We start from the raw sequence: 27,353 nt of genomic DNA, 5'->3' as shown, positions 1-27,353 counted from the left end.
TTCTTCTTCTATCTAATATTAATGTCGTTAAGTTTGTTTGTACGGGGTAATCTCTGTAACTACTGAACCGATTTTAAAAATTCTTTCACCAGTAGAAAGCTACATTATTCCTGAGTGACATAGGCTCTACGGGATCTTTAAAAACCTTAATCCACGCGGGCGAAGCCGCGGGGATCAGCTAGTTTTTATATATAGAGATATGGGTAGGTAATGAAATCTATTTAACAGCTATATTTCTTTCACAGTTCTCGGATACAAACACAACAACCAGCATCTTAACCTTCGTCCCCGAAGCGGAAGACCATGACAGCGAGCTGGTCTGCCGAGCTGAGAACCCTCGAGTAGCCAACTCCGCTATAGAGGACACTTGGAGGTTGAATGTGCATTGTAAGTACACGCCCGCCTCTGAGAACACATAAAACTGTAAGTCCTGTGACTGTTCTTTCTCCGATCGTGTTGGATTGCCGGCCCATCCCTATGAGTCTGAAGTCTGAAGAAGTGCACCAGTGTTTACGAACACAATAGTTAGCTAGTCCACGTCGAGATTTGGCTGCCGTGGCCCGAATTCGGTCAAAAGTAAGTAGGTACTTTTTGACGACCTCCCTAGCGCAGTGGTGAGCGCTGTGGTCTTAATAGTGGGAGGTCCCGGGTTCGATTCCTGGCAGGGGTTTGGAATTTTATAATTTCTTAATTTCTGGTCTGGTCTGGTGGGAGGCTTCGGCCGTGGCTGGTTACCACTCTACCGGCAAAGCCGTGCCGCCAAGCGATTTAGCGTTCCGGTACGATGCTGTGTAGAAACCAAAGGGGCATGGGTTTATTAAAAACTGACATACCCCTTCCAGGTTAGCCCGCTATCATCTTAGACTGCATCATCACTTACCACCAGGTGAGATTGCAGTCAAGGGCTAACTTGTATCTGAATAAAAAAAAAAAGGTAGGTACATTATTATAATCAATTCTGCCCTTTTCCTGTTCTCAAAATACATTTCCAACATGAAGCTTATAAATAAAAGAGCGAGATTCCCGAGTAGACTCATAAAAGAGGCGATCATCCACACCCTCGCATAACCATAACCCATGGCTCCCGATAACGCGGGGGATGCTGTATGATGCTGCTCGAAGATCCTTCGCTCAATATGTTTCCCTGAGACCAATAGTTATGACTTCAGTTTTAGCTAAGTAGATGAAACGAAATCGTTATTACAAGATAGGCTTGCGTTTGACGAAAAGCATCTAAATGTATAAAAAGGAAAAGGTAACTAACTGTCTGACTGATCAACGCACAGCTCAAACTACATGGATCGGGTTGAAATTTGGCATGCAGATAGCTATTATGACGTAGGCATCCGCTAAGAAAGGATTTTTCTAAATTCAACTCCTAAAGGAGAAAAGCAGGGGTTTGAAATTTGTATGGTCCACACGGACGAAATCGCGAGCATAAGCTATAGTCTATCATCATCATGATCAACCCATCGTCGGCTCACTACAAAGCATGGGTCTCCTCTCAGAGTGAGAAGGGTTTGGCCATAGTCAACCACGCTGGCCATGTGCGGATTGGTAGACTTCACACACCTTTGACAACATTATGGAGAACTCTCAGGCATGCAGTTTTCCTTCACCGTTAAAACAAGTGATATATTTTAATTACTGAAAAGAAAGAAAGAAAGAAGAAAGAAAGAAAAACGTTTATTTTTTAAGGTTGTGCCACACATTACCAGCTAGACCTGGTTATGTTATCCCGGCGCCTCTAATACTTGAGTAGTAAAGTCAAAAGACCTCAAGTAGAAGAAGCGCCGGAATAAAGTATGTTATGTGTGGCACAACCCGAAAAAAAAGGTCCCTACTCAGGTGGCGCCACGGAATTATTTTAATTGTACTTATCTAACCTATCTATTCTATATTTTAATAATATATACAAATTCACACATATTATACTTATATATATAATTGGAAACATCTATGCACATGTATAAGGTATACCTATGATGTAGCCTAAATCTTGTTACAAAAAGGAGTACTCCGCCACATGATCCTGAAATTCTACCTGTTTATCCAAAAGGAATTTATTCAATTTAGTTTTGAATGAAAATTTACTTTTTAAATTCCTTATTGGAGGGGGGGGGGGGGGGAACGCATAATAACTCCGAAAAGTTAGAGGTGCGTGCCCGGGATCGAACCCCTGACCTCCGATTAGAAGGCGGACGTCTTAACCACTAGGCTATCACAGCTTAGGTAATAACCCAGATAAACTCTGGTAAACTCCTCATCAACAGGAAGACCTTTTTATAGGTTTGTAAATAACGCTCGGAAATGTTAACAACATTTTATTTTATTCATTGATAAAATCAGTCTACATTCTACAATAACCCCGTTTCTCTTCATAAATAGGAAAAATCACATTCCAAAATGGTTTTCATTTTCTACTCAAGTAAAGTCCTGATATTTTGCGTAAAATAATTTTTAACAAAAATTATCCTTTTGATGAAATGAAAAGAGTAAATATTTTCACCATTTTTGCTTATCATATTTCACAGTTTTTTTATGGTTCCGGAGTAAAACAAGAGATCCTTAGATAATAAATTATGTAACCACAAATTCACGATTTTCTGTTTTTTCCCCCTGATGTGTGCTATAAGACCTACCTACCTGCCAAATTTCTTGATTATAGATCAACGGGAAGTACCTACCCTGTAGGTTTCTTGAAAGACCGACAGACAGACAACAAGGTGATCCTATAAGGGTCCCTTTTTTCCTTTTGAGGTACGGACCTTAAAAATGATTATTTTGTATTATGTGAAATTATGTGAAATTATTTGAAATTATGTGAAATTATTTGAAATCATGTGAAATTATGTGAAATTATGTGAAATATCTATGTATGAAATGCTACGGTTACCGACATATATCTCAACGGGTTGCGAAACTGAAGTGGCAATGGGCAGGTATGTGCCCTGCCCATTCGTACAACCGATAGACGTTGGGGTCCCAAGGTGCTGGAATGGCGACCTCGCACCGGAAGACGCAGTGTTGGGAGACCCCCCACTAGGTGGACGGACAACATCAGACGAGTCGCAGGGAGTCGCTGGATTTAGGCGGCGCAAGACCGTGGCGTGTGGAAGTCCCTACAAGAGACCTATGTCCAGCAGTGGACGTCTATTGGTTGATGATGATGTGAAATAGGTTAGAGCTCATCAAATTAACAATATAAGGGGCGGTAGAAGTAAAACTCGAGGATGAGTAGTAAATCTATAATCTTCCCTTACATAATATTTAACAAATAAACGTACACAACAAAATTGGATCCTAAGCTGGAGGTGGACGAACGGACTGCAGGGGCTATCGCGTTCGTAACCTCAACTGGTTGTCAGAGTGGGCTGCAGGTAGCTACCGCACTCCTTAACCCGACTGGTCTTGGAGGACTGCGTCCTATCGCTCCAAACCAGCCGCTAGGCTGTGAACAGGGGCCGGAAAGTTGCTTATTATCACCTGTTGTAGTTTTTATTAGCGCCGTCTATTAGTTGGTCACATGAACTAAATTATTGCTTGATTTACTTTACTCTATGGTCAGAGATTGCAAATGGCTGCCATTTGTGTTTTGAATCGGCATGGTGTTTTGTTTTTTCTGTTTTGGCGAAAGGTAAATTCCGTTACTAGTACGTCGAGTCGAGTGGTTTCTTCTTCGTCTTCTCGTGAAATTAACATTTAGTGATCTGTGAGACATAATAAAAATAAAAAGTAAATCACAATCAGTGTTGTTATTCCAATGAACCTATAATAATTAAGGTGCCAATAAAAAGGTGGTCCTGTTACACTGCGTGCATTAAATTGATAAACCAAAATCACATGGATCTTTGACTTTTCAGTGTTTTGTTGTTTTCAATTCACTAATAAATTAAGTATTATTGTTAAATTAATACTTGTTTTGAAACTCAATAAAACACTGTAAAGTCAAAGGTCTATTGTGGTTTTGGTTTACCTATATGCACGTAGTAGGTACCACCTATTTATATATAAGTATAGTAGGTATATATGTATGTAGATACCTATAGGTATGTATACAGTTACAGTTGTAGTTGACCAACTAATAGATGGTGCTAGGTTTGCATTAGGAATTTGGGTGACATTAAAATCTTATGAGAAGGCTCTCTATTTCCATTGGATTGTTCGTAGGTGTGTTACACAAACAACGGTCTCCGAGTACAAAGTGATAATTAAAATTGAAACAGTGATATTTGATCAACAAAAAGTGTAAAACAGTTAGATATTGACATAAACTACCAGGAAAACTGTTATCCAAATAAAAGAAGTGTATACAATGTAAATATTCAACTAAAACTGTTAGAAAGTGATCACCCTTAAAACTCAAAATTTTTACAGTGTTGTGTCATTTAACAGTGTTTGACTATTTATAAAAACCTCAAGAAATGAAAAGATATAATAATTTGTGTAAAAAATAAGGATATGAAGAAGTTTTTACAAAAACAATAGTTTACGAAATAACGTGACCGTTAATTAAACTATGACAAGTCTTGGAAATTTCCATACGCCACCACTGCCATCTACGGAATGTATCACTATAGATTATTAATAATTTATTATCTTCAGAGAAATCGATCGACGACCACCCATCTTACGAAATGTTTTCACAAGTATAGCGATAGATGGCACTCCACGTATAAAGTAATATCAACATACAATATTGGTGCAATATAGTTATATTGGAAAAATTTTATATCAAAATTCACAAAAAAAGTCAAAAAAATATAAAAAAGTACTACAGCAAATATAATTTGTTTTTTTACGAAATCAGTAATTTTATTGGAAAACTATATTTGAACTAACTAAGAGGAACCTAAACACAATTTTCGTCAGCTAAGACAAATCCACAATGGTGTAGTGGTAACAATCATAAAATAGATACCTACTTCGGCTTAGAGTGTCAGGCCTCACTCTCGGAGAACGGGGTGCTCGGCTTTATGTGTATATAATTGTACATCCAATACTGTACTTTTAAGAACTTGATAATATAAATAACTAAAAATGCCTACAAGACCAAGACGAACCGTAACATGCTCGATGTGCACGCACACAATAAAGACTACTGAATATCTACATTGTGCTGGATGCAGCAACTTACTCGATTTAAAATGTGCTAGCATCACACTAAAGAGATTTAATACCATGTCATCAATTACCAAAATGAAGTGGAAATGTTATAACTGTAGGAAAATCCAAAACAAACACGAAGCATCGACTTCAGGCACACAGACTTCAGCTAACAAAAAAGAAATGATAAAACCTGTACAATCACTTAACGCATCTTTGGAAAATGTCACAATATGTAGTTCGATGGAAGACCTGCACTACTCGACATTAAAAGACGTCAGCACTTGTAGCCTACCGGACCTATCAACTACTGACAATTCACAAGCAGATCTGAAACAAGAAATTACGATGCTGTCTTCCCAACTAGAAAGCGCTTACGAAGAAATAGCCGAACTAAAAATGGAAATCTCAAAGCTGAAGAAGCAAATAGAAGAAAAAAATTCTGCAGGAACCCGGACATCACAAACAAACTCTTTTGATGATGAAACAAAAAGTCTTGAAAAGAAATTTCTGGAAAGTAGCAATATGACACACTCAGGAAACTCGGAGCAAAGGGATGAAATAAAAAAACAGGAAAAGAAAAATTTGGTAAATAGAAATATGAGACATTCAGCAAACCCGAAGAACAGTGATGAAACGAATCTGAAAAAAAAAAAGTTTAGAAAATAGAAAAGTTAACACGGAAAAACCTAATAAACAGAATATTATCATACTAAGTGATAGTGATATCAGCGTCGGACTAGGAGAGAAAATGACAGATTATCTTGATTCCCTAAACAAAACTAACTATATTGTGACTTGCTTCACAAAGCAAAATGCATCTACAGAAAATATTCTTGAAAATTGTATGACAATCTCTTCAAAATTGACTTCAAAAGACTTTGTTATATTATTAGTTGGACATAATGATAGTAATTGTAATGCCATTATAAACAATGTATACTCTGCGATACGCGTGTTAAATAATACCAATGTAATTCTACTTAATGTGCTCAAAAATAAATATTTAAATGAATATAAACTGAATCACTCCCTTAGAACTATTGTACAAAATTTTAAATATGTAAAATATGTAAATTTACCCTCAAAAAATTTCAGTCATCAGTTTTGTAAATCCTTATGTCATGAAATAAACTGTAAAGAATATGAACGATTATATCTAACGTCCATTATAGAAGCAACGAAAAACTATCACAATAATCGCAAAATTGCTGCACAGCCAAAAAAAGGGACTATACCTTACTATTTTATTCAAATGAATAAAAATAAAGCAAAACACGACACTTTCAAAACCCCGTATGAACGTAAAGGTACAATTCCTTATTATTTCTTAAAAACAAATAAAAATACTACAACTATTCACAATAAAACTGACTCTAACAATCTAAACGCGACTACAGTAAATTTTCTAAACAGTTTGGAATCCTTCACAAAAACATAGCTGGAGACCAAAACATAGCTGGAGTCCTAAATAAAACAGACAAGATTAATAACACAACCACATTTAATATACTGCATCAGAATATTGCAGGTGTCCTTAATAAGAAAGATTCATTAGAAATAGCGATCAAAGAGCTCGAATCCTCTCTCGGCGCAATTCATATTATATGTCTCTCCGAAACTTTTATTAGAAGTGACCTTAGCGAGAACCTATGTATAAGTAACTATAACTTGTCTGCTATTTACAGCCGCAGTGATAAGAAACGCGGTGGCACCTGTATTTTAACAAAATGCAATATAGAATGTGTATCTCTAGATCTTACTAGTATGTGTAAACAATATGAGTTCGAATGCTGTGGTATTGATATCCCTATATATAATTTAACAGTCATATGTGTGTATAGAACACCTCAATCTAAGGTAGATAATTTCTTTAATAGCCTAAATGTCTTGCTACAAAAAATTACTAAACAAAAAAATAAGAAGCTAATACTCTGTGGAGATCTTAACATTGACACTTTAAAAACAAATCGAGATAGTATTGAATTGGCGTCCATCCTGGATAATTACAACATGAGAAATCACATCACCAAACCGACAAGACTAAATAGCTGTCTAGATCTTATTATAAGTAACATTGAAGATAAAAGAGTCACCCCCCGGACACACCAGTTAGCTCTCTCGGATCATGACACCGCGCAAACACTTGGTTGTAAATTTACAGCAAATAAACTTAAAAATAACACCTTCTGGTATGAGAGCAAGAGAGACTATAGTCGCGAAAATATAGACAAATTTTGCAAATGCATCGCATCACTATCCTTCAGCGAAGTATTCGATGAGACGGAAACCAATGCAGCATTTAATAAGTTTTATGAAATTTTCGCACTATTCTATGACCTGTGTTTCCCACATATTTTAGTTAAAACAGTAAAAAAAGGAATAAAAACAAGTTGGTTAACAAAAGGTATAAAAAAGTGTTGTATTAATAAAAGAAATCTCTATTTAAATTACATATACTCAAAATCTAATAAACAACTAAATTTAAGAAAATACACCAGATACGCAAAAATTTTAAAGCACTGTATCTTTAGGTCACGAAAAATAGGAAGCATAGGATTTATTAAGAGAGCTAACAATACATGTAAAGCAACGTGGACATTAATTAAGAATAATTTTAATTGTAACAGTAAATTAAATGATATCAATGAAATAAAAATTAACTCTGTTGTACATAATGATCCACATACCATTGCAGAGAAATTTAACGATTACTTTATTAACATAACAAAGTTTAAACAAGCCACAAATATTTACAACTCTTTAAAAAGTATACCACTTAACACTAATACTTTGTTCTTAACACCCATTATTGAATATGACCTGTATAAAGTGATAAAGAACCTTAAAAATACAAACTCTACAGGTTATGATAGCATTACAACGAAGATTTTAAAAACTTGTGCACCAACAATAACAGGGCCATTATGCCACATAATAAATCTATCTTTTCAAGATGGTACTTTTCCTGAAAAATTAAAGTATTCTATTGTTAAACCGATACATAAAAAGGATGCAAAAAATGAGATGAATAATTACCGACCTATAACTCTTATACCAATTATTTCAAAAATTCTCGAAAAAGTAATGCTTGACAAAATAAACGACTTCATTGATAAAAACAAGATTCTAAAAGCAAACCAGTACGGATTCCAAAAAAATTGCTCAACTACATTAGCATGCTTTGATTTAATTAAAAAGATAAACAGTGCATTCAACAAAAAAAGAGCAGTTGCTGCTATACTACTGGATATGTCCAAAGCTTTTGACTGTGTCAGCCATGAGATTCTTCTTGAAAAACTTTATAAATATGGTATACGAGGTGCTGGCTACGACTGGCTAAAGAGCTATCTCCATAGACGACAACAATGTGTTGAAATTACGACCATACTAAATAAACATAAATCTATTCATAGATCGTTATACAAAGAGGTCAAATCGGGAGTCCCCCAGGGAAGTATCTTGGGGCCTCTGCTGTTTTTGCTCTATATAAATGACTTGCCAGACACGGTTGAAAATGACACAATTCTCTTTGCTGATGACATTACATTAATAATTGAAAGTAAGTTAAAAGATGAACTTGAACAAGACATCAATGTTGCACTAAATAAGATTATTCATTGGCTCGATCTAAATAACCTTTGCGTTAACTTAAAAAAAACCAAAATAATTGAATTTCAGACCTATAACTGCTCATCCCTTAACCTTAACATTAATTATAATAATGAAAAAATAAAAGTGGTGCCGTCGGCAACTTTTTTGGGGGTTACAATTGATAAATATTGTAATTGGAAGGAACAAATACAAATAATTTGTAAAAAACTTAATAGGTTTGTATATGCATTATATCGACTCCGAAATACAGTCTCTGAAGAAGCAGCTACAACTGCTTATCATGGTTATGTTGCTTCTATACTGCGATATGGACTAATACTATGGGGTAACTCTGTCGATATCGTAAATGCTTTCAGAGTACAAAAAAAATGCATCAGATCATTGTGTGGCGCGGATATAATAGCTCCGTGTCAGCCTTTGTTTAAAAAAAAAAAGATATTACCCTTGCCATGTTTATATATATTTGAAACATGTCTATTTGTAAAGAAACATGTGCATTTATTTGATATGAAGCCTGATAACGGACGCCGCCGACATAAACTTAAATTAAAAATACCATGGCGAAGACTAGAGATATGTTCCCGCAATTCTTATTGTATGGCTGTCACTTTGTATAATAAACTATCTGACAACATTAAAAGTCTACCAATATCTAAATTTAAGAAAAAATTGTTTGACTATTTAATTAACCAATGTTTCTATAGTGTTAAGGATTTTTTGGATAACTGTGGGATTTGACATAAATTACTATTACTTTGAATTATGACGTTTTGATAATGTAACTATAAGTTTTTAAAATTTTACTGTCGTGGTCATTTCTATTTGTTATTTTCTTAAATCTATATTTATTGTAAGTACCACATATTTTGCACGCCATACATAAATGGCAAAATGTGAAAGGACCATCTATATATGTACGATCATTTACTACTCACATTTAGCAAAATTAAATGATTTCATTTCATTTCATTTCATTTCATTTCCAGTGTATTACTTTACTCTATGGCTGTGAATCGATGTTGCACTGGCGGGCGCGTCTTTTATACACGCTGATCCCCACTCCTTGCGTAGGCGGCGACTCGATGACGTGTTGTAGAACGGTGCAGTTAGTAGTGTGCGAGTGGGAAAGCATTCGGCGGCCGCGCGGACGAATGGTTTGTTACAACAACAATTTTCCATAGGCATCAAAGTCCGTTAATTTTAATAACGTCGAGTATCCGAGAGGCTGTATTAATTAACGGAGATTAGATCCAACTGGATAGAGCGACGGACACGCCGGAATATTTCCGTTATTACATCCCAAAATTATCTTCCGATTGATTGGAATGGGGATTAGACGGAAAAAAGTGCGAGACAGTCTCGCGCACCGAGGGTTCCGTACTACATTCGTATTTTTTCGACATTTTGCACGATAAATCAAAAACTATAATTCATAAAAATAAATAAAAATCAGTTTTAGAATCCACAGGTGAAGCCCTTTCATATGATACCCCACTTGATATAGTTATCTTACTTTGATAAATGAAATTACTAATTATTAGTTCATGACCACGCTTTAATTTTTTTTGTGTGATGTAACCACAAATTCACGTTTTTTATATTTTTCCCCTTATGTCTGCTATAAGACCTGCTTACCTGCCAAATTTCATGATTCTAGGTCAACGGAAAGTACCCTGGCAGACAACAAAGTGATCCTATAAGGGTTCCGTTTTACCTTTTGAGGTATGGAACCCTAACAATGATAAATAATGAGATTATCCTGGATATAATTTCCATTACTTATACAGCATCATCATCATCATGATCAACCCATTGGCGGCTCACTACACAGCAAGGGTCTTCTCGCAGAGTAAAAATGGTTTTGGCCATAGTCTACCATTGGCAGACTTCACACACCTTTGAGAAAATTATGGAGAACTCTCAGGCATGCAGGTTTCCTCACGATGTTTTCCTTCACCGTTAAAGCAAGTAATATTTAATTAATTTAAACGCTCATATAACTCTTTGAGTTGTTATCAAAGTTGTTATCAGCTCTACAGGTGTGCCGTGTGCGTTGCGCCTTAGCCGCAATAAAGTCCAGATAACAGACACGTGGGTGTCAAATTAGTCCGCCATTAATCTAGCGAGATAACAGACGTCACAGCCTCCGTATCAATTATTTAGGATTACATTCCTGAGCTGACGTGACGGGTGCTTTCCCTCGGGTGTTTTCTATGATCATTTGCAAATATTAATATTGGTCTAAGATCCCGATACAAGACGACCTTCACCGAGCTGGTTAATGGATGAAACGTATTTTATATTCTTTATTTTTTATTTTTTATTCAGATACAAGTTAGCCCTTGACTGCAATCTCACCTGATGGTAAGTGATGATGCAGTCTAAGATGATAGCGGGCTAACCTGGAAGGGATATGGCAGTTTTTATTAAACCCGTACCCCTTTGGTTTCTACACGGCATCGTACCGGAACGCTAAATCGCTTGGCGGCACGGCTTTGCCGGTAGGGTGGTAACTAGCCACGGCCGAAGCCTCCCACCAGACCAGACCAGAAATTTAGAAATTATAAAATTCCAAACCCCTGCCAGGAATCGAACCCGGGACCTCCCACTAATAAGACCACAGCGCTCACGACTGCGCCAGGGAGGTCGTCAATATTCAATTTAATATGTCAATAAATATATTGCATATGGGTTGCCTAAAAAATTTCAGTCCAGTATATGATTAATTAATAATTATTAATACATTGCGGGTTTGAAAAATACGTAATCACTAAAAGTACAAAATGAGGCAAATGTTTATTGATATTGGATTGTGTTTAGGTAGTTTATCAATTAACGCTAAGTTTTTGCTAGCGTCCTGGTTACACCCTGTATGTGCTGTTTTAAAGTTATATTTTTACACTAGCTTCTGCCCGCGGCTTCGCCCGCGTGGTCTACAGGAAACAAATGGCATTTTTTTTCAGAAACAAACATTTTAACATCAGGACGCGCACCCTGAACAGCACCGAATAACACATGTAACTTTCCAACCCCCATTTCATCCCTTTTTCTTGGCTGACACCTGACCTCAAGAAAAGCCTACTTTCCAAATTTCAAGTTAATAATACCAATATTTAAAACATTCTCATACTATCTTTCATCCCCTATTTTACCACCCTTATGGGCGAATTTTTCAAAAATCCTGTAACACGTATTTCTTCATTTGTGACCGAAATCCCAAATACCAATTTTCATGCAAATAACTTGAAAAATGACGGACTTTCATACAAATTTCCATCCCCCATTGAACCCACTTAGGGGTGGAATTTCGAAAAATCCTTTCTTAGTGGATACCTACTCTTTACAAAGAATAGACTCTCCAAATTTCATGTCTTTAGGACCAGCGGTTTAGGCTGTGCGTTGATATCTATGTCAGTCAGTCAGTCAGGACTTTGAATTTTATATATATAGATTTAATATGTCAATAAATATATTGCATATGGGTTGCCTAAAAAGTTTCAGTCCAGTATAATATGATTAATTAATAATTATTAATACATTGGCACCGATTCTAAGCACAACCTAATTTTAGAGTATTCGCACCCTCTTCTTACTATTGTAATATGAAAAGGACAGAAGCAGTTTGACATTTCTAAATTTAATTTTTAGATGGTAAAACCCGTGATTTTAGCACGCACTCGCGAACCTACTGTTTAAATTTGTATTGTGCACTAAAATTTAGAGTCTTTAAATGTGAAAGTCATGTTCCGTTCCTTTTTTAGCATTAGTAAAAAGAAAAGGATGCAGATACTATAAATTTAGTTTAGAGAGAGACTAGAGAATCGGGGCCATTGCTGGTTTGAAAAATACGTAATCACTAAAAGTACAAAATGAGGCAAATGGTTATTGATATTGGATTGTGTTTAGGTAGTTTATCAATAACGCTAAGTTTTTGCTAGCGTCTTGGTATGTACCCTGTATGTGCTGTTTTAAAGTTATATTTTTACATGACGACATCAGACGAGTCGCAGGGAGCCGCCGTGGCGTGTGGAATTCCTACAAGAGTGCCCAGCAGTGGATCCCTATCGGTTGACCATGACGATAACGACCATAGTGAATTACAATGCAGTTTGTTTATCATCATCATCATCTCCAGTCATCACCCGCCACCAATTTATTCGCACGATAGTAAAAACCTCGTTGGCCCCGATCAAATACTTATTTATCAACATAACGACAGGTTGTACCGGCTGGAACCATCGCTGGAATAATATACCGTACCAAACGATGAAATAATTTGTTCTACCTAGGTTCTACGTAGGTGCGAGCTTTCCGGACCGGACCGTCCTCAGGAGATGTAAACTCCACAATTCACAATTGCACAGGTTTTTTTAAATAGACGGGTCACCTGATGTTAAGTGATTACCACCGCCCATGAACATTTGCAGCTTTAGAGGAACTGCCGATGCGTTGCCGGCCTTTTAGGAATTTGTTGGTCCGCCCCTTGAATAACCCCATGTTATAATCTAGTGGGAACACCGCCGATGGGAGTTGGTTCCACAGTTTGCACGTGCGTGGAAAGAAGGATCTGGCGCAGCGGACGGTCGAAGTGCACTAGACACCCAGATGGTGAGGGTGAAATTCCTTACGGTGGCGCGCGGTGCGGTTGTAGAAAAAAGAGGGTGGAATGAGGTCAAAAAGCTCTTCAGAGCACTCCCCATTATAAAGGCATAGAGAGCTAACTTCTATGTGGTGCTCCAGGCTTTCCAACGAGCCGGTTAGTTTGGGATTGTCCACAAGTCGAACAGCCCACCTTTGGATCCGATCAAATGGAAGGAATTGGTACAGGTGTACTGAGAGATTTTTTTTTACAGATGTACCGATAGCGACTTTGAAGATGGGTTCGAACCTGAACCCGAATCATATCAAGGAAGGCGATGATGTGTACTTCGAGTGCAGTGTGCAAGCCAACCCGAAGGCCAGCAGACTAGCTTGGTACAAAGAAGTAAGATAGTTTGGATCTTATTTAGTATCTTCTAGCTCGAAAAAGTTGGAGGAGAATAAGTTAAAAGTAAAAGTAAAAAAAACCGTAAAAAGTACAAAAAAGTTTTTTACTCAACTGCGGCGAAGGAGGGTTTTGTATTTGACATGTCCGCTCGTAACTACTCAACGGCTCAACCGATTTTGATAAATCAGTAAGTACCCTTATTATAAATGCGAAAGTGTGTTTGTTTGTTGGTTTGTCCTTCAATCACGTCGCAACAGTGCAACGGATTGACGTGATTTTTTGCATGAGTATAGATAAAGACCTGGAGAGTGACATCCCGTCCAACTTTTTGATTTTCCGTGTCACTCTCCAGGTCTTTACCTATATCCATGCAAAAAATGACGTCAATCTGTTGCTCCGTTGCGACGTGATTGAAGGAAAAACCAACAAACAGACAAACAAACACATTTTCGCATTTATAATAATGGGTAGTGATCCAGTAGAGAAAATCGTCAAGAATTCATCTTATTTGACAAAAAAGATATGAACATTTTCTTTTTTAATTTTTTTTTTTCACCAGACGAAAGAAATCCAACATAACGCAAGCTACGGCGTCATCCTAAGCGACCAGAGTCTAGTACTGCAGAATGTTAACAGGACGGCGTCGGGAGACTATAGCTGTCTCGCTCATAACAGCGAGGGGAGTGCATCTAGCAACTCTGTCTCACTACAAGTTCAGTGTAAGTTCAACTTCTTATGACTTATGAAGTCTAGTGCTGCAGAGTGAACGGGACAGCTTCATGGGACTGCAGCTGTCTCGTTCAGTGCATCCATGCGTCTTGTTACAAGTTCCTGATCTGTTATAAATTCCTGGTAGCATAGTGTAGTGCTGCAGACCGTGGACGAAGTTCTCAAAGAGTTCATCTGTATGGAGTACAGTGCGACAAGGCTATCTTGGCGCGTGGCGAAAATTGGAACTAACATTGCCGTCCAAGTGTCCCCTTTGTTCTTCTTTTTTCTCGAACAGCGCCCCCCTGTCAATGTCATTTAAGTGTCTTTGTCTTTGTTCAGCTGTCTTGCAGGGAGCCTTCAGCAATCAGGGGCCCTACCGCCGTTGTTTGACAGCTACAATGTCACGATCGCAATCATCTCTGATTGGTTAATGCTCGCTCACTATTGGCTACGATGCATTGTTGCAATAAGAATGGCACAAATTCAGCCAATCAGAACAATTGAGATTGTAATAATGATTGATGCAGGTTTTAGACAATCGCCCTGCTGATAAGTTGAATGAAGCTTAACTTCTGATCGGTTATGAAGTCCTGGTAGCAAAGTCTAGTGCTGCAGACGGTAGACAGGACGATGGCTCTGGTATAAGGTTCAGTTGCAGTTCCAGTACTGTAGAGAAGGTGTTGGGGGACAGCTGTTTCACTCGCACAGCGATATCAACGCTGTCTCGTCAAGTTCAAAGTAAGTTTATCTTCTGATCGGTTATGAAGTCCTGGTACCTACCAAAGCAAATGCTACAGACTGTGAATAGGGCTGCGTCTCGGGACTACAACTTTCTCAGTTAAGGTTAGCTCCAGCAAATCCGTCTAGTTATAAGTTAAATGTAAGTTTGGCGTTGTTTTATTGTTTTCGAATAATCAATGTTGCGAAGCAGGTATTCGAAAGACCAATTTAAAGTGAATTAAAGTTTTCAAAGTTATGGATAGTCATCATCATCATGATCAGCCCATCGCTGGCTCACTATATTTTTGACGGCGCTATACTGCTGGCATAACGAGACAGATTTATGCCAGCAGTATAGCGCTGTCTCTTTTTCACAGGAGTGTTATAATGAAATTCAGTAGAACATTATAACACTCGTTTGGATGCTTTAATGGTTATTAAGATACCCGATTCTCTAGTCTCTCTCTAAACTAAATTTAGAGTATCTGCATCCTTTTCTTTTTACTAATGCTAAAAAAGGAACGGAACATGACTTTCACATTTAAAGACTCTAAATTTTAGTGCACAATACAAATTTAAACGGTAGGTTCGCGAGTGCGTGCTAAAATCACGGGTTTTACCATCTAAAAATTTAATTTAGAAATGTCAAACTGCTTCTGTCCTTTTCATATTACAATAGTAAGAAGAGGGCGCGAATCTTCTAAAATTAGGTTGTGCTTAGAATCGGTGCCAATTGGGTGTTTTAATGTTGGCAATAAGCTAACTGTTTCTGAATCTTTTATAGAGGATTCATAATATTATGGGTGCAGATAAAGTCTTATATGCAACTGTTGATAATTAGGTATTAAAACACTCAAGTCATACTAAACCGACTTTCGTGTTTTAATGCCCCACTTTCTACTACAGTTGCATAAATAACTATAATTACATGAATTACTTAGTGCAATAATCTGGTACAATTCGTTAATCAGATGCACCGTTATGCAAGTCGGTAGAGGACGGGCAAGTGTTCGGCGCGCTGAAGCAGGAGACCATCGAGTTGGCGTGCTCCGTCGACTCCAACCCTCAGCCGACCAACTTCGAGTGGACCTTCAACAGATCCGGCGACCAGAGCGAGTTGCCTCCGAGGTAACAAGCTGTTATGTCCCGAAAATTGCTATTGCGCTGGAACCATGTCTCATTAACATCGAATCAGCTCGTTGGAAAACCTGGAACACCGCAGAGACGTAAGCTCTCTTTACGTGTTCTATCGCCTCTATAATGGAGAGTGTTCCGAAGAGTTGTTTGATCTCTTTACACCCTCCTTTTTCTACAACCGCACCGCACGCCACCGTAATCAATTCCACCCTCACCGCATGGGTTTCTGGAGCACTTCGACCACCCGTTGTGCCAGATCCTTTTTTCCACGCACATGCAATCTGTGGCAATCAACTCCTTTCGGCGGTGTTCCCTTTAGATTACAACATGGGGTTATTCAAGGGGCGGACCAACAAATTCCTAAAAGGCTGGCAACGCATCGGCGGTTCCTCTGGTGCTACAAATGTTTATGGGCGGCGGTAATACTTAACATCAGGTGACCCGCCTGCTCGTTTGCTCGCTATCTCTATTAAAAAATTTAACGTCAGCCGAAATAAAAATATACCATCAGCTCGAAACTTCAGTCTAGTGCTGACGTCACTAAAGTGGCGGCCACGCGTATTAGCAATTTGCGAGACTTTATATGTTATTATTTTTTCAACACACTTGCTCATAAAGTGGCTCTAATTTCACCGCAACTAGGCACATAATGACACCTATAATCAAACTGTGACTTTTTCATTGCCATTATTCACAAGTAATAAAAATATCCTCAACTTATAGGAACTGACTTTATTCCATTTAGACAATACTTAATAAACTTCAATCTTAGTTCTAAACTATTAACTTCTTCAAGACATAATTATAAATTCTAATTTTCCCTGCTTCAAATCAATAGCTCCCGCTCTTATTGCCGCCATTTTTACCTCTCCTCATAATTCTTTTTTTAAATTCAACTGTAGGCAAAGCAATGTCGCTAACAATCGGCCATTCTGACTTCATGTCTGTCCTCAGACATTCAGGCTCAATTGAAAGAGATTCTCATTCTATCAAACTCATAGTTTTATCTTGATTTCATGATCACTAACTTTTCATTAATCAAACCACTTCTTTGGTTGAATTCGAAAAATTTCATCTTTTCTTGTCAGGGTTTCTTATTTTATCAAACTTTATATTAATTTCATAATCACCTAAACATAATTACTTAAACCAAACTATTTCTTTGGTTGATTGTTGCATTCGAAGTATTTCATCTTTTCTTGACAAGGGTTCTCATTCCATCAAACTCATAGTTTTATCTTAATCTCATAATCATCACCTTTGCTTAAACTAAACCGCTTTTTTGGTTGATTGTTGCATTCGAAGAATTTCATCTTTTCTTGGCAGGGGTTCTCATTTCATCAAACTCATACTTATATCTTAATCTCATAATCACCATCTTTGTTTAACCAAACCACTTCTTTGGATGATTGTTACATTCGAACTTGTCAGGGGTTCTTATTTCATCAAACTCATAGTTTAATATTAATTTCATAATCACCATCTTTACTTCAACCAAACTATTTCTTTGGTTGATTGTTGCATTCGAAGAATTTCGTCTTTTCTTGACAAGGGTTCTCATTCCATCAAACTCATAGTTTTATCTTAATCTCATAATCATCACCTTTGCTTAAACTAAACCGCTTCTTTGGTTGATTGTTGCATTCGAAGAATTTCATCTTTTCTTGGCAGGGGTTCTCATTTGATCAAACTCATACTTATATCTTAATCTCATAATCACCATCTTTGTTTAAACCAAACCACTTCTTTGGATGATTGTTACATTCGAACAATTATTTCGTTTCGGCCATCCTTTTCTTAGAATGTCCTCATTCACACATCAGACAGACATAGACATCAGTTTAATATTCATGATCATTGTCAATGATGCCTAATGGCCGCAAACTAATAGTCTCAGTCTCTTATTATGATCGTCATCATATCCCCAACGTCATGACATCAGTAAAACATCCATGATCGTTCGTCAATAATGCTTATTATTACTTGTCACCTTAATTAACTATATCATTTATGCCATGACAGCCCGCTCACTAGCCTATGGTCATTCTCTTATCATCTTAATCATCATCTTAATTAATTATATCATTTACGCCATGGTGGCCCGCTCACCAACTTGATGGCCGCAAACTAATAGTCTCATTCTCTTATGGTGATCGTCATCATATCCACAACGTCATGACATCAGTAAAATATCCACGATCGTTACGTCAATGATGCCTGAAAGGAACAAAATAAAAACAATTAAGCAGTATCTGAGTTCTTTAAATGTGTAAATGCAGTGTAACTTAAGAGATATACTCACTTATTATTAATTGTCATCTTTAACTAACTATATCATTTACGCCATGGCAGCCCGCTCACTAGCCTATGGTCGCAAACTTAATAGTCTCATTCTCTTATCATCTTAATCATCATTTTAATCATTATTTTAATCATCATCTTAATTAACTATATCATTTACGCCATGGTGGCCCGCTCACCATCCTGATGGCCGCAAACTAATAGTCTCATTCTCTTATGGTGATCGTCATCATATCCACAACGTCATGACATCAGTAAAATATCCACGATCGTTACGTCAATGATGCCTGAAAGGAACAAAATAAAAACAATTAAGCAGTATCTGAGTTCTTTAAATGTGTAAAATATGCAGTGTAACTTAAGAGATATACTCACTTATTATTACTTGTCATCTTTAACTAACTATATCATTTACGCCATGGCAGCCCGCTCACTAGCCTATGGTCGCAAACTTAATAGTCTCATTCTCTTATCATCTTAATCATCATTTTAATCATTATTTTAATCATCATCTTAATCATCATCTTAATTAACTATATCATTTACGCCATGGTGGCCCGCTCACCATCCTGATGGCCGCAAACTAATAGTCTCATTCTCTTATGGTGATCGTCATCATATCCACAACGTCATGACATCAGTAAAATATCCACGATCGTTACGTCAATGATGCCTGAAAGGAACAAAATAAAAACAATTAAGCAGTATCTGAGTTCTTTAAATGTGTAAAATATGCAGTGTAACTTAAGAGATATACTCACTTATTATTACTTGTCATCTTTAACTAACTATATCATTTACGCCATGGCAGCCCGCTCACTAGCCTATGGTCGCAAACTTAATAGTCTCATTCTCTTATCATCTTAATCATCATTTTAATCATTATTTTAATCATCATTTTAATCATCATCTTAATCATCATCTTAATTAACTATATCATTTACGCCATGGTGGCCCGCTCACCATCCTGATGGCCGCAAACTAATAGTCTCATTCTCTTATGGTGATCGTCATCATATCCACAACGTCATGACATCAGTAAAATATCCACGATCGTTACGTCAATGATGCCTGAAAGGAACAAAATAAAAACAATTAAGCAGTATCTGAGTTCTTTAAATGTGTAAAATATGCAGTGTAACTTAAGAGATATACTCACTTATTATTACTTGTCATCTTTAACTAACTATATCATTTACGCCATGGCAGCCCGCTCACTAGCCTATGGTCGCAAACTTAATAGTCTCATTCTCTTATCATCTTAATCATCATTTTAATCATTATTTTAATCATCATTTTAATCATCATCTTAATTAACTATATCATTTACGCCATGGTGGCCCGCTCACCATCCTGATGGCCGCAAACTAATAGTCTCATTCTCTTATGGTGATCGTCATCATATCCACAACGTCATGACATCAGTAAAATATCCACGATCGTTACGTCAATGATGCCTGAAAGGAACAAAATAAAAACAATTAAGCAGTATCTGAGTTCTTTAAATGTGTAAATGCAGTGTAACTTAAGAGATATACTCACTTATTATTAATTGTCATCTTTAACTAACTATATCATTTACGCCATGGCAGCCCGCTCACTAGCCTATGGTCGCAAACTTAATAGTCTCTTTCTCTTATCATCTTAATCATCATTTTAATCATCATTTTAATCATCATTTTAATCATCATTTTAATCATCATCTTAATCATCATCTTAATTAATTATATCATTTACGCCATGGTGGCCCGCTCACCAACCTGATGGCCGCAAACTAATAGTCTCATTGTCTTATCGTGATCGTCATCATATTATCCACAACGTCCTGGCAATAACATGGCACATTTTGCTATAAGTAATATCTTCTGCATATTTCAATAGCTTATAAATTTTGTTTCTTGTATGACATCAATCTCTTTATCAAACTATGATCTTTAAATTGTACCGCATTTACATCTTGATCATCATTACAGATTCTTGCTGAAACAGAAATAAAAACAAAGCAGCAACAAAATCACCATTAAAAGGTGGTACATAATTTATTATTGTTAATTGTCGTGTTTTAAAAACGTTTAACTTTCAAGAGTAAAAGATTAATTTTTTATTACGATTCCCGCGCATAATTTTTTTGCGCAAATATATATTTTTTCAGATTTTTTTTAATGTGCTGTTTAGTATTTTTTTTTAATTTTACAAAAAATTATTTCACAATTAAAATATTTTAAGTCATCTACGATTCACCAGGCTGCATGATCTACGACCTTTGCCTTTTCGAGGAACGAATCGAAATATGCATACTACACCTATACAGCTGCATTCCAATTTATGATTGATCCAAAAAGATAACAAATATGGCGATACTGATCACGTGACTTTATTTTGACTTGACCTCTAGTGATGCGCTATTGCTGAACTAACTATATTGGGAATGTGGACGTTTGAATGAATTAACTCTGATGTAAAGAATTATATTTTCATTTTATGTACTTGCAAAACTTATAAGTCCGTAAACATTATTACGAGAACGCAATATAAAATAACTTTATATATCTATTGATGGTTCGTAAACAATGGGGCCGATTCTGTTGTACACAATGCTATATTAAAATAATTTGATTTAAATAACTCGATCAATTTCCGATTCTGAACGAATTATCGATGTGTACGGTCCCTAACATTCATACATTTTTCGTCTGTGGTTGCAATGTCTAAAAAAATTAAAGAATGCGAAACGTCAAACTAGCATTTTAGTTTACTCTGTGGATCTTAATTTTGTTTTCATTTCATTTTTAATAAAAAATTTGCTTAAATCATGGATAAAAAGAATGAATTTTACGTGTAGGTATATTTGATATGTTGTTCGTGGACCACAAGGCGTTAGTGAGTGTTTTAAACTGTTTTATCATCGGGAAAAGTGTTAACGACGTTTATGTCACGGTGCTTTTTACTTCGAACAAAACTATGGAAATATGAACTGATATAGGTAGTTTGTACATCAACAGCTAATAATATTTGTAGTAGCAATACCAAAGATTATTTTTAATGCCGGCATACTTTTTCTCTAGAATCGTTACACGTTTCGTTATACGCATATATATTTTTTTTTGTTAAAATAATCAAAATATACCTAGTGTATTATTTTAATAATTTCGACTGTAATATAAATTCTTATAAACATTTTATAAATCAATAAACTGATTGATTGCCTCCTAATGCAATATTCATTTTAAAATTATTAAATTTCTACATTTTGATGAAATAATAAATCGACATTAATTAGTTTGACATCATACAACTTTTCTCACTTCCCGATTCTCCCGGGTTAGGTTATCCCATAGATTATCTACTAAGTATATTGTTATCCTATAAGTTATTGGTAGGCTCAAAAGAGCTAGAACCCAGAGCCGTAAAACCAGTAAAAAAAAGTTATCGATCTGTGGTCAATGAAGTGTAGTTAATAAATAAAGGCCTTAAAGGACTGTTATCCAGGGCCGTAAACTAAAAAAAGTAAATAAATAAACCTTTATTTTATGTTTCACCCAGTTTTTTTTTTTTTTGGTCGGTGTGTTTTACTACATTTTTCATTCGGATTCGTCCAGAATTTGGACAGTAAACACTAGACACGACGTTACTGGTTTTTTTTTTAATTTAAAATGCTATGTTATACCTACTTTATTAAGTTTAATAAAACAAAGATATTGTGATGATATTACTTTTGTTTTAAATAGTTCACACTCAACTTAGACACAAGTTTTACCTCTTTCATTGTTACTATGTTAAATATTAAGCAACAACAATGAAAGAGATAAACTTGTATCAAAATAACCTCGAAAAATTATAACAACAATAGGTGTAGGATAAGGGCTATATATAGCAGAACAACAGAACCATAGTTATGGGTATATCTAAGAAAATTAGTTCGTACACCAACTACTAGGAGCGCTGATTTCCTTGATGGTTTCGTATAATATTTTCCGCGAGTGATAACTCTATACCCTAATATAATACTACTCTATTGTTTATGATTCCGGACTTTTCCTAAAGTTCATTTGAATATTTTTAACCGACTTCAAAAAAAGGAGGAGGTTCTCAATTCGTCGGAATCTTTTTTTTAAAATATAAATTATTATAATATCTATGTTCTGCATTTTAGTCGAGACAAAATCAAAACTCAATTTAACACTCAAAGTACATAGGTACTTTAATAAACGAATAAAAATAGGTACTCACAAAATTGTGGGCGATGAGTAATCTTCACTTCGGAACTAATAAAAATATCCTCAACTTATAGGAACTGACTTTATTCCATTTAGACAATACTTAATAAACTTCAATCTTAGTTCTAAACTATTAACTTCTTCAAGACATAATTATAAATTCTAATTTTCCCTGCTTCAAATCAATAGCTCCCGCTCTTATTGCCGCCATTTTTACCTCTCCTCATAATTCTTTTTTTAAATTCAACTGTAGGCAAAGCAATGTCGCTAACACAAGTGAGTTATAAAGTTTTATTTTTTACTAGCTTATGCTCGCAACTTCGTCCGCGTGGACTACACAAATTTCAAAGCCCTATTACACCCCCTTAGGCGTTGAATTTTCATAACATTTTCTTAGCGAATGCCCACGTCACAATCGCTATCTGCATGCCAAATTTCAGCCCGATCCGTCCAATAGTTTGAGCTGAGCGTTGATAGATCAGTCAGTCAGTCAGTCAGTCACCTTTTCCTTTTATATATATTTAGATTTTATTGGTTGAGATGCTTTGTTCTTAAAAAAGTTTCGATACAAGAAAGACCATGTTCAATAGTACAAATAAATTTTTAGTATTATTTTCATTACAAGTGTGTTGAAAAACGTCGTATGATACACGTGCGTATTGATGATCCTCACCTAACGGCTCGGGTCTCAATGGCGCCTCAGCGGTAATCACCAACATTACACACTTGTACCATAATGTACTATTATTCCTGCATGACACATTACTAGGTGTTCAGGTAATCCTTTATAACCCTGCATCCGCGCTTCGAAGTTGCAAAGTTGTAGACAAAGTTCAAGTTTGTAAGTTTTGCGAAGTTGGCAACGGAGCCAAGTAGCTATTTGTCTTTTTGAGCAAATATCACGGTACTTAGGTATACAGTTTAAGACGAAAGCTAATCTCTGACATCTATCTTCTATAATAAAAAAAATTAATCACCAAATGTGTTGCTGATCGCAAATCTCGAGAACGGCTGAACCGATTTCGCTAATAATTCTTGTTTTATAATATTCTTTGAAGTACGAGGATGGTTCTTATGGAGAGAAAAATTAAAAAAAAATCCTGAAAAAGAATCGACTGTTAGGCGGTACGAAGTTCGCCGGGGCAGCTAGTATCTAAATCTTCTAAATATATAAAAGGAAAAGGTGACTGACTGACTGATCTATCAGCGCACAGCTCAAACTACTGGACGGATCGGGCTGAAATTTGGCATGCAGATAGCTGTTATGATGTAGACGTCCGCTAAGAAAGGATTTTTGAGAATTCAACCCCTGAGGGGGTGAAATAGGGGTTTGAAATTTGTGTAGTCCACGCGGGACGAAGTCGCGGGAATAAGCTAGTAGTTATGTGTAGCATTGCTACCTCTCTCTCATACTTACAGTAATTAGGCTTTCCGACAAAAATGAAGAAGTAGGTATAGTACACGATAGTGCGCTCAATAGATCTCGCCCTTAGTAAGGATAATTAGCTAGGCCAGGTAGTGGAACTCTACATGATCGCGCGCGCCCCTTCGACACCTCGCGCCCCTAGGTACGTGCCTAGTTTGCCTTAGGGATAGTCTGCCTCTGTGTAACACTACAATTGTTCGCCAACAGTTTATACACAGCCACGGAGCACAGTTCAGTGCTGCGGTATACTCCCACGGAAGACAAGGACTTCGGCACGCTGTCGTGTCTCGCCACCAACTCTGTCGGCAAGCAGGAGGTGCCTTGCACATTCAACGTCGTTGCTGCGGGTAAGTATAACTGGTCCTCCGCTTTTTTCGAGAAATAAATTGAGTTGTAGATAGTTACTAAGTCCATAATTTTCTATAAGGTTAGAAATATATAATATTTTCTCTAACGATCCAGATTGTTCCGTTTATTACACAATGTTATTTATCGGAAGGATCAATTATTTTTTCCGAATTTCGAAAGTTATACTTATAAAAAAGCTCCTCGCAATTTTGTGATAAACAACTTTAAGGTTTCCTCTCTAACTTCCAAGAATATTCGATAACATCCCTCACGGATATTTTTGCAATTTCTCTTATAACAAGTTATATACCTTTATAATTGGATTCCATTTACTTCCAAAAAGCAGGTAGGTTCTCAATTCGGCCCGTTTTTTTTCAATGTATGTACATCGATTTTTTCGAGGTTTCTGGACCGATTTGCAAATATATTTTTTAATCAAAAGACAATGTTTCCGTGGTGGTCCCATAGAAAATTCTGGATCCAACTCCTCAATCCTGATGCTGCAGTGTTACTGCCCACCTAAGTTTAATTTAATAATTAGTTTAATTTAATAATTTTTAATGTATTGTGTGAGTAGCCGTAAGTGAAAGTGAGTAATTAATAAAAATAAAAAATAAAATAAAGTTATCAAGATTCAGGAAGTGTTATAGTTGGACTAGTTGGACTCCAAGTCCCAACTCTTTAACCCTTATGCTGTAGGGTGCAGCACTCCTATATATAGTGATTCATGAACTGCGGATCATGCTAAATTATTATTTAAGGTAACGAGCATATACTTACATCATTGAACTTTGAATCCCACTTCCCAACTCCTCAATCCTAATGCTGCAAGGTACTGAACTCCTAAGCCGTGGGAAATTGGGAATTTCAGATGGTGAATTAATATTTTAGGTGTCAAGGAACGACTTCATGATTAAAGAAACTAGAAATCAAAGCGTGAAGCTCGCTCGACTTCAACGTACAATACACGTTTAGAAACAAAAGTTATTTTTTACTTTGTAGTGGTTTCGGAAGGCGATTTTTTAAATATTTTTTATTTAAAACTTCGATTCGATGATTTGAACACAGTGTTTATTGTTTCTTAGGGCGGCCCACGTCGTTACAAAATTGCTCAGTGCTGAATCAGAGTCACGGTTTGCAAGTGGAGTGCTACGAAGGCTTCGACGGAGGCCTGCCGCAAGTGTTCTTCATGGAAGTACTGGAGCTACCCTCTCTGAGTGTGAGTGATTACTATTTTGCCGACTACTTAGAGTATTCGCATACTCTTCTTATTAATGTAATATGAAAAGGATAGACGCAGTTTGACAGTTTTAAATTTTATTTTTAGATGGTAAAACCCATGGTATTAGCGCACAGTCGCGAGCCTATTCTTTAAATTTGTAGCGTGCACTAAAATTTAGAGTAAAGTTCATGTTCTGTCCATTTTTAACATTGTTAAAAAGAAAAAGATGCAGATACTCTAAATTTAGTTTAGAGAAAGACAACGGAATCGGTGCCATTAAGTTGTTAAGTAATTAACTTAACTTTAAGTGATATAATGCATGTAAACAGTGAATCACTACCCATCTCACCCTTATTATAAATGTGAAAGTGTTTGTTTGTTGGTTTGTTGGTTTATTAGTTTGTTGGTTTGTCCTTCAATCACGTCGCAACGGAGCAACGGATCGACGTGATTTTTTGCATGGATATAGTTTAAGACCTGAAAGTGAGTGACATAGGCTACTTTTTATCCCGGAAAATCAAAGAGCTCCCACGGGATTGTTGAAAACCTAAATCCACGCGGACTAGAATTTTGGCTATTTTACGTATAAATTAGGAAATCTGTAGCTCCAAATTATTATCAAACTAGCTTACGCTCGCGAATTCGTCCACGTGGACTACACAAATTTTAAACCCCTAGTTTACCCCCTTAGGGGTTGAATTTTTAAAAATCCTTTCTTAGCGGATGCCTGCGTCATAATAGCTATCTGCATGCCAAATTTCAGCGCGATCCGTCCAGTAGTTTAAGCTGTGCGTTGATAGATCACCTTTTACAAATTTAGATGATACCATGATTGTCCATAGTTGCGAGCGAACGTGACGGCGAACTTCACCCCAAGCTTCGAAGTCCAGGGTCTCGACAAAGGTCTAAGCTACCTGCTCAACCTCTACGCAGCCAATGCAAAGGGCAGGAGCGAAGTGGCAACCCTGTTCACCATTGCTGTCAGGTCGCCCGATAAGTATACTGGTAATTCCTTCTTCACTATTCTGCTCTCTCTTAGTTTTAGTGTCCCGAAATGAAAAAAGGAACCCTTATAGGATCACTTCGTTGTCTATCTGTCTGTCTGAATCGTTCATAATATACATACTCTTAGGTCACGCCACCTCTCTTAATGAGCTTAGCTATAAAAGCTGAGCGCGCCCAAGCACTGGGCTATTCCGTGCTCGGCTTCCGCCCCGTGCGGACGTTTGCTGATGCGCTCCGTTTCTCGGTACCGGTTTGAACTCTCTCGCGCGAGTTCGCCAGTGTCAGTGCAAGTGCCATTATCAGTGCCATCGGATTGTTCCTGCGTTGGGTGTAGTATTAGTGTAGTTCTAGGATCCAGGTCCCGTGAGTACACTAGTCTAAGCGCAGCATAGGTTCACACCCCCGTCACCCAAGGGCGGGGACTCACATTAGGGCCACACCGTAGGTACCCACCTCCCTGCCTTGGCAGGGAGGACCTTTAGCGCCACCGGGTCCACTATGGGCCCCAACCACCCCGACCAACCCGCTCCTGGGCCCCATCAGGGCCCGGAGTTCCCC

General features: G+C 36.9%; 1 protein-coding gene across 1 annotated transcript in view; it reads left to right on the top strand.

Annotated features, from left to right (window-relative positions):
- Positions 1 to 27,353, top strand: part of LOC117990580 (nephrin-like) — a 114,167-nt gene that overhangs the window by 70,697 nt on the left and 16,117 nt on the right. The window contains exons 7-13 of the mRNA XM_034978037.2: positions 246 to 387; positions 13,575 to 13,705; positions 14,268 to 14,427; positions 16,111 to 16,267; positions 24,428 to 24,567; positions 25,654 to 25,787; positions 26,633 to 26,795. Of these exons, the coding sequence (XP_034833928.1) occupies positions 246 to 387; positions 13,575 to 13,705; positions 14,268 to 14,427; positions 16,111 to 16,267; positions 24,428 to 24,567; positions 25,654 to 25,787; positions 26,633 to 26,795 (1,027 nt within the window). The remainder of the gene's footprint in view (positions 1 to 245; positions 388 to 13,574; positions 13,706 to 14,267; positions 14,428 to 16,110; positions 16,268 to 24,427; positions 24,568 to 25,653; positions 25,788 to 26,632; positions 26,796 to 27,353) is intronic.

This window comes from Maniola hyperantus, chromosome 18 (genome assembly GCF_902806685.2).
Source record: "Maniola hyperantus chromosome 18, iAphHyp1.2, whole genome shotgun sequence".
NCBI lineage: Eukaryota > Metazoa > Arthropoda > Insecta > Lepidoptera > Nymphalidae > Maniola > Maniola hyperantus.
This window is presented reverse-complemented; position numbering and strand designations above follow the sequence as displayed.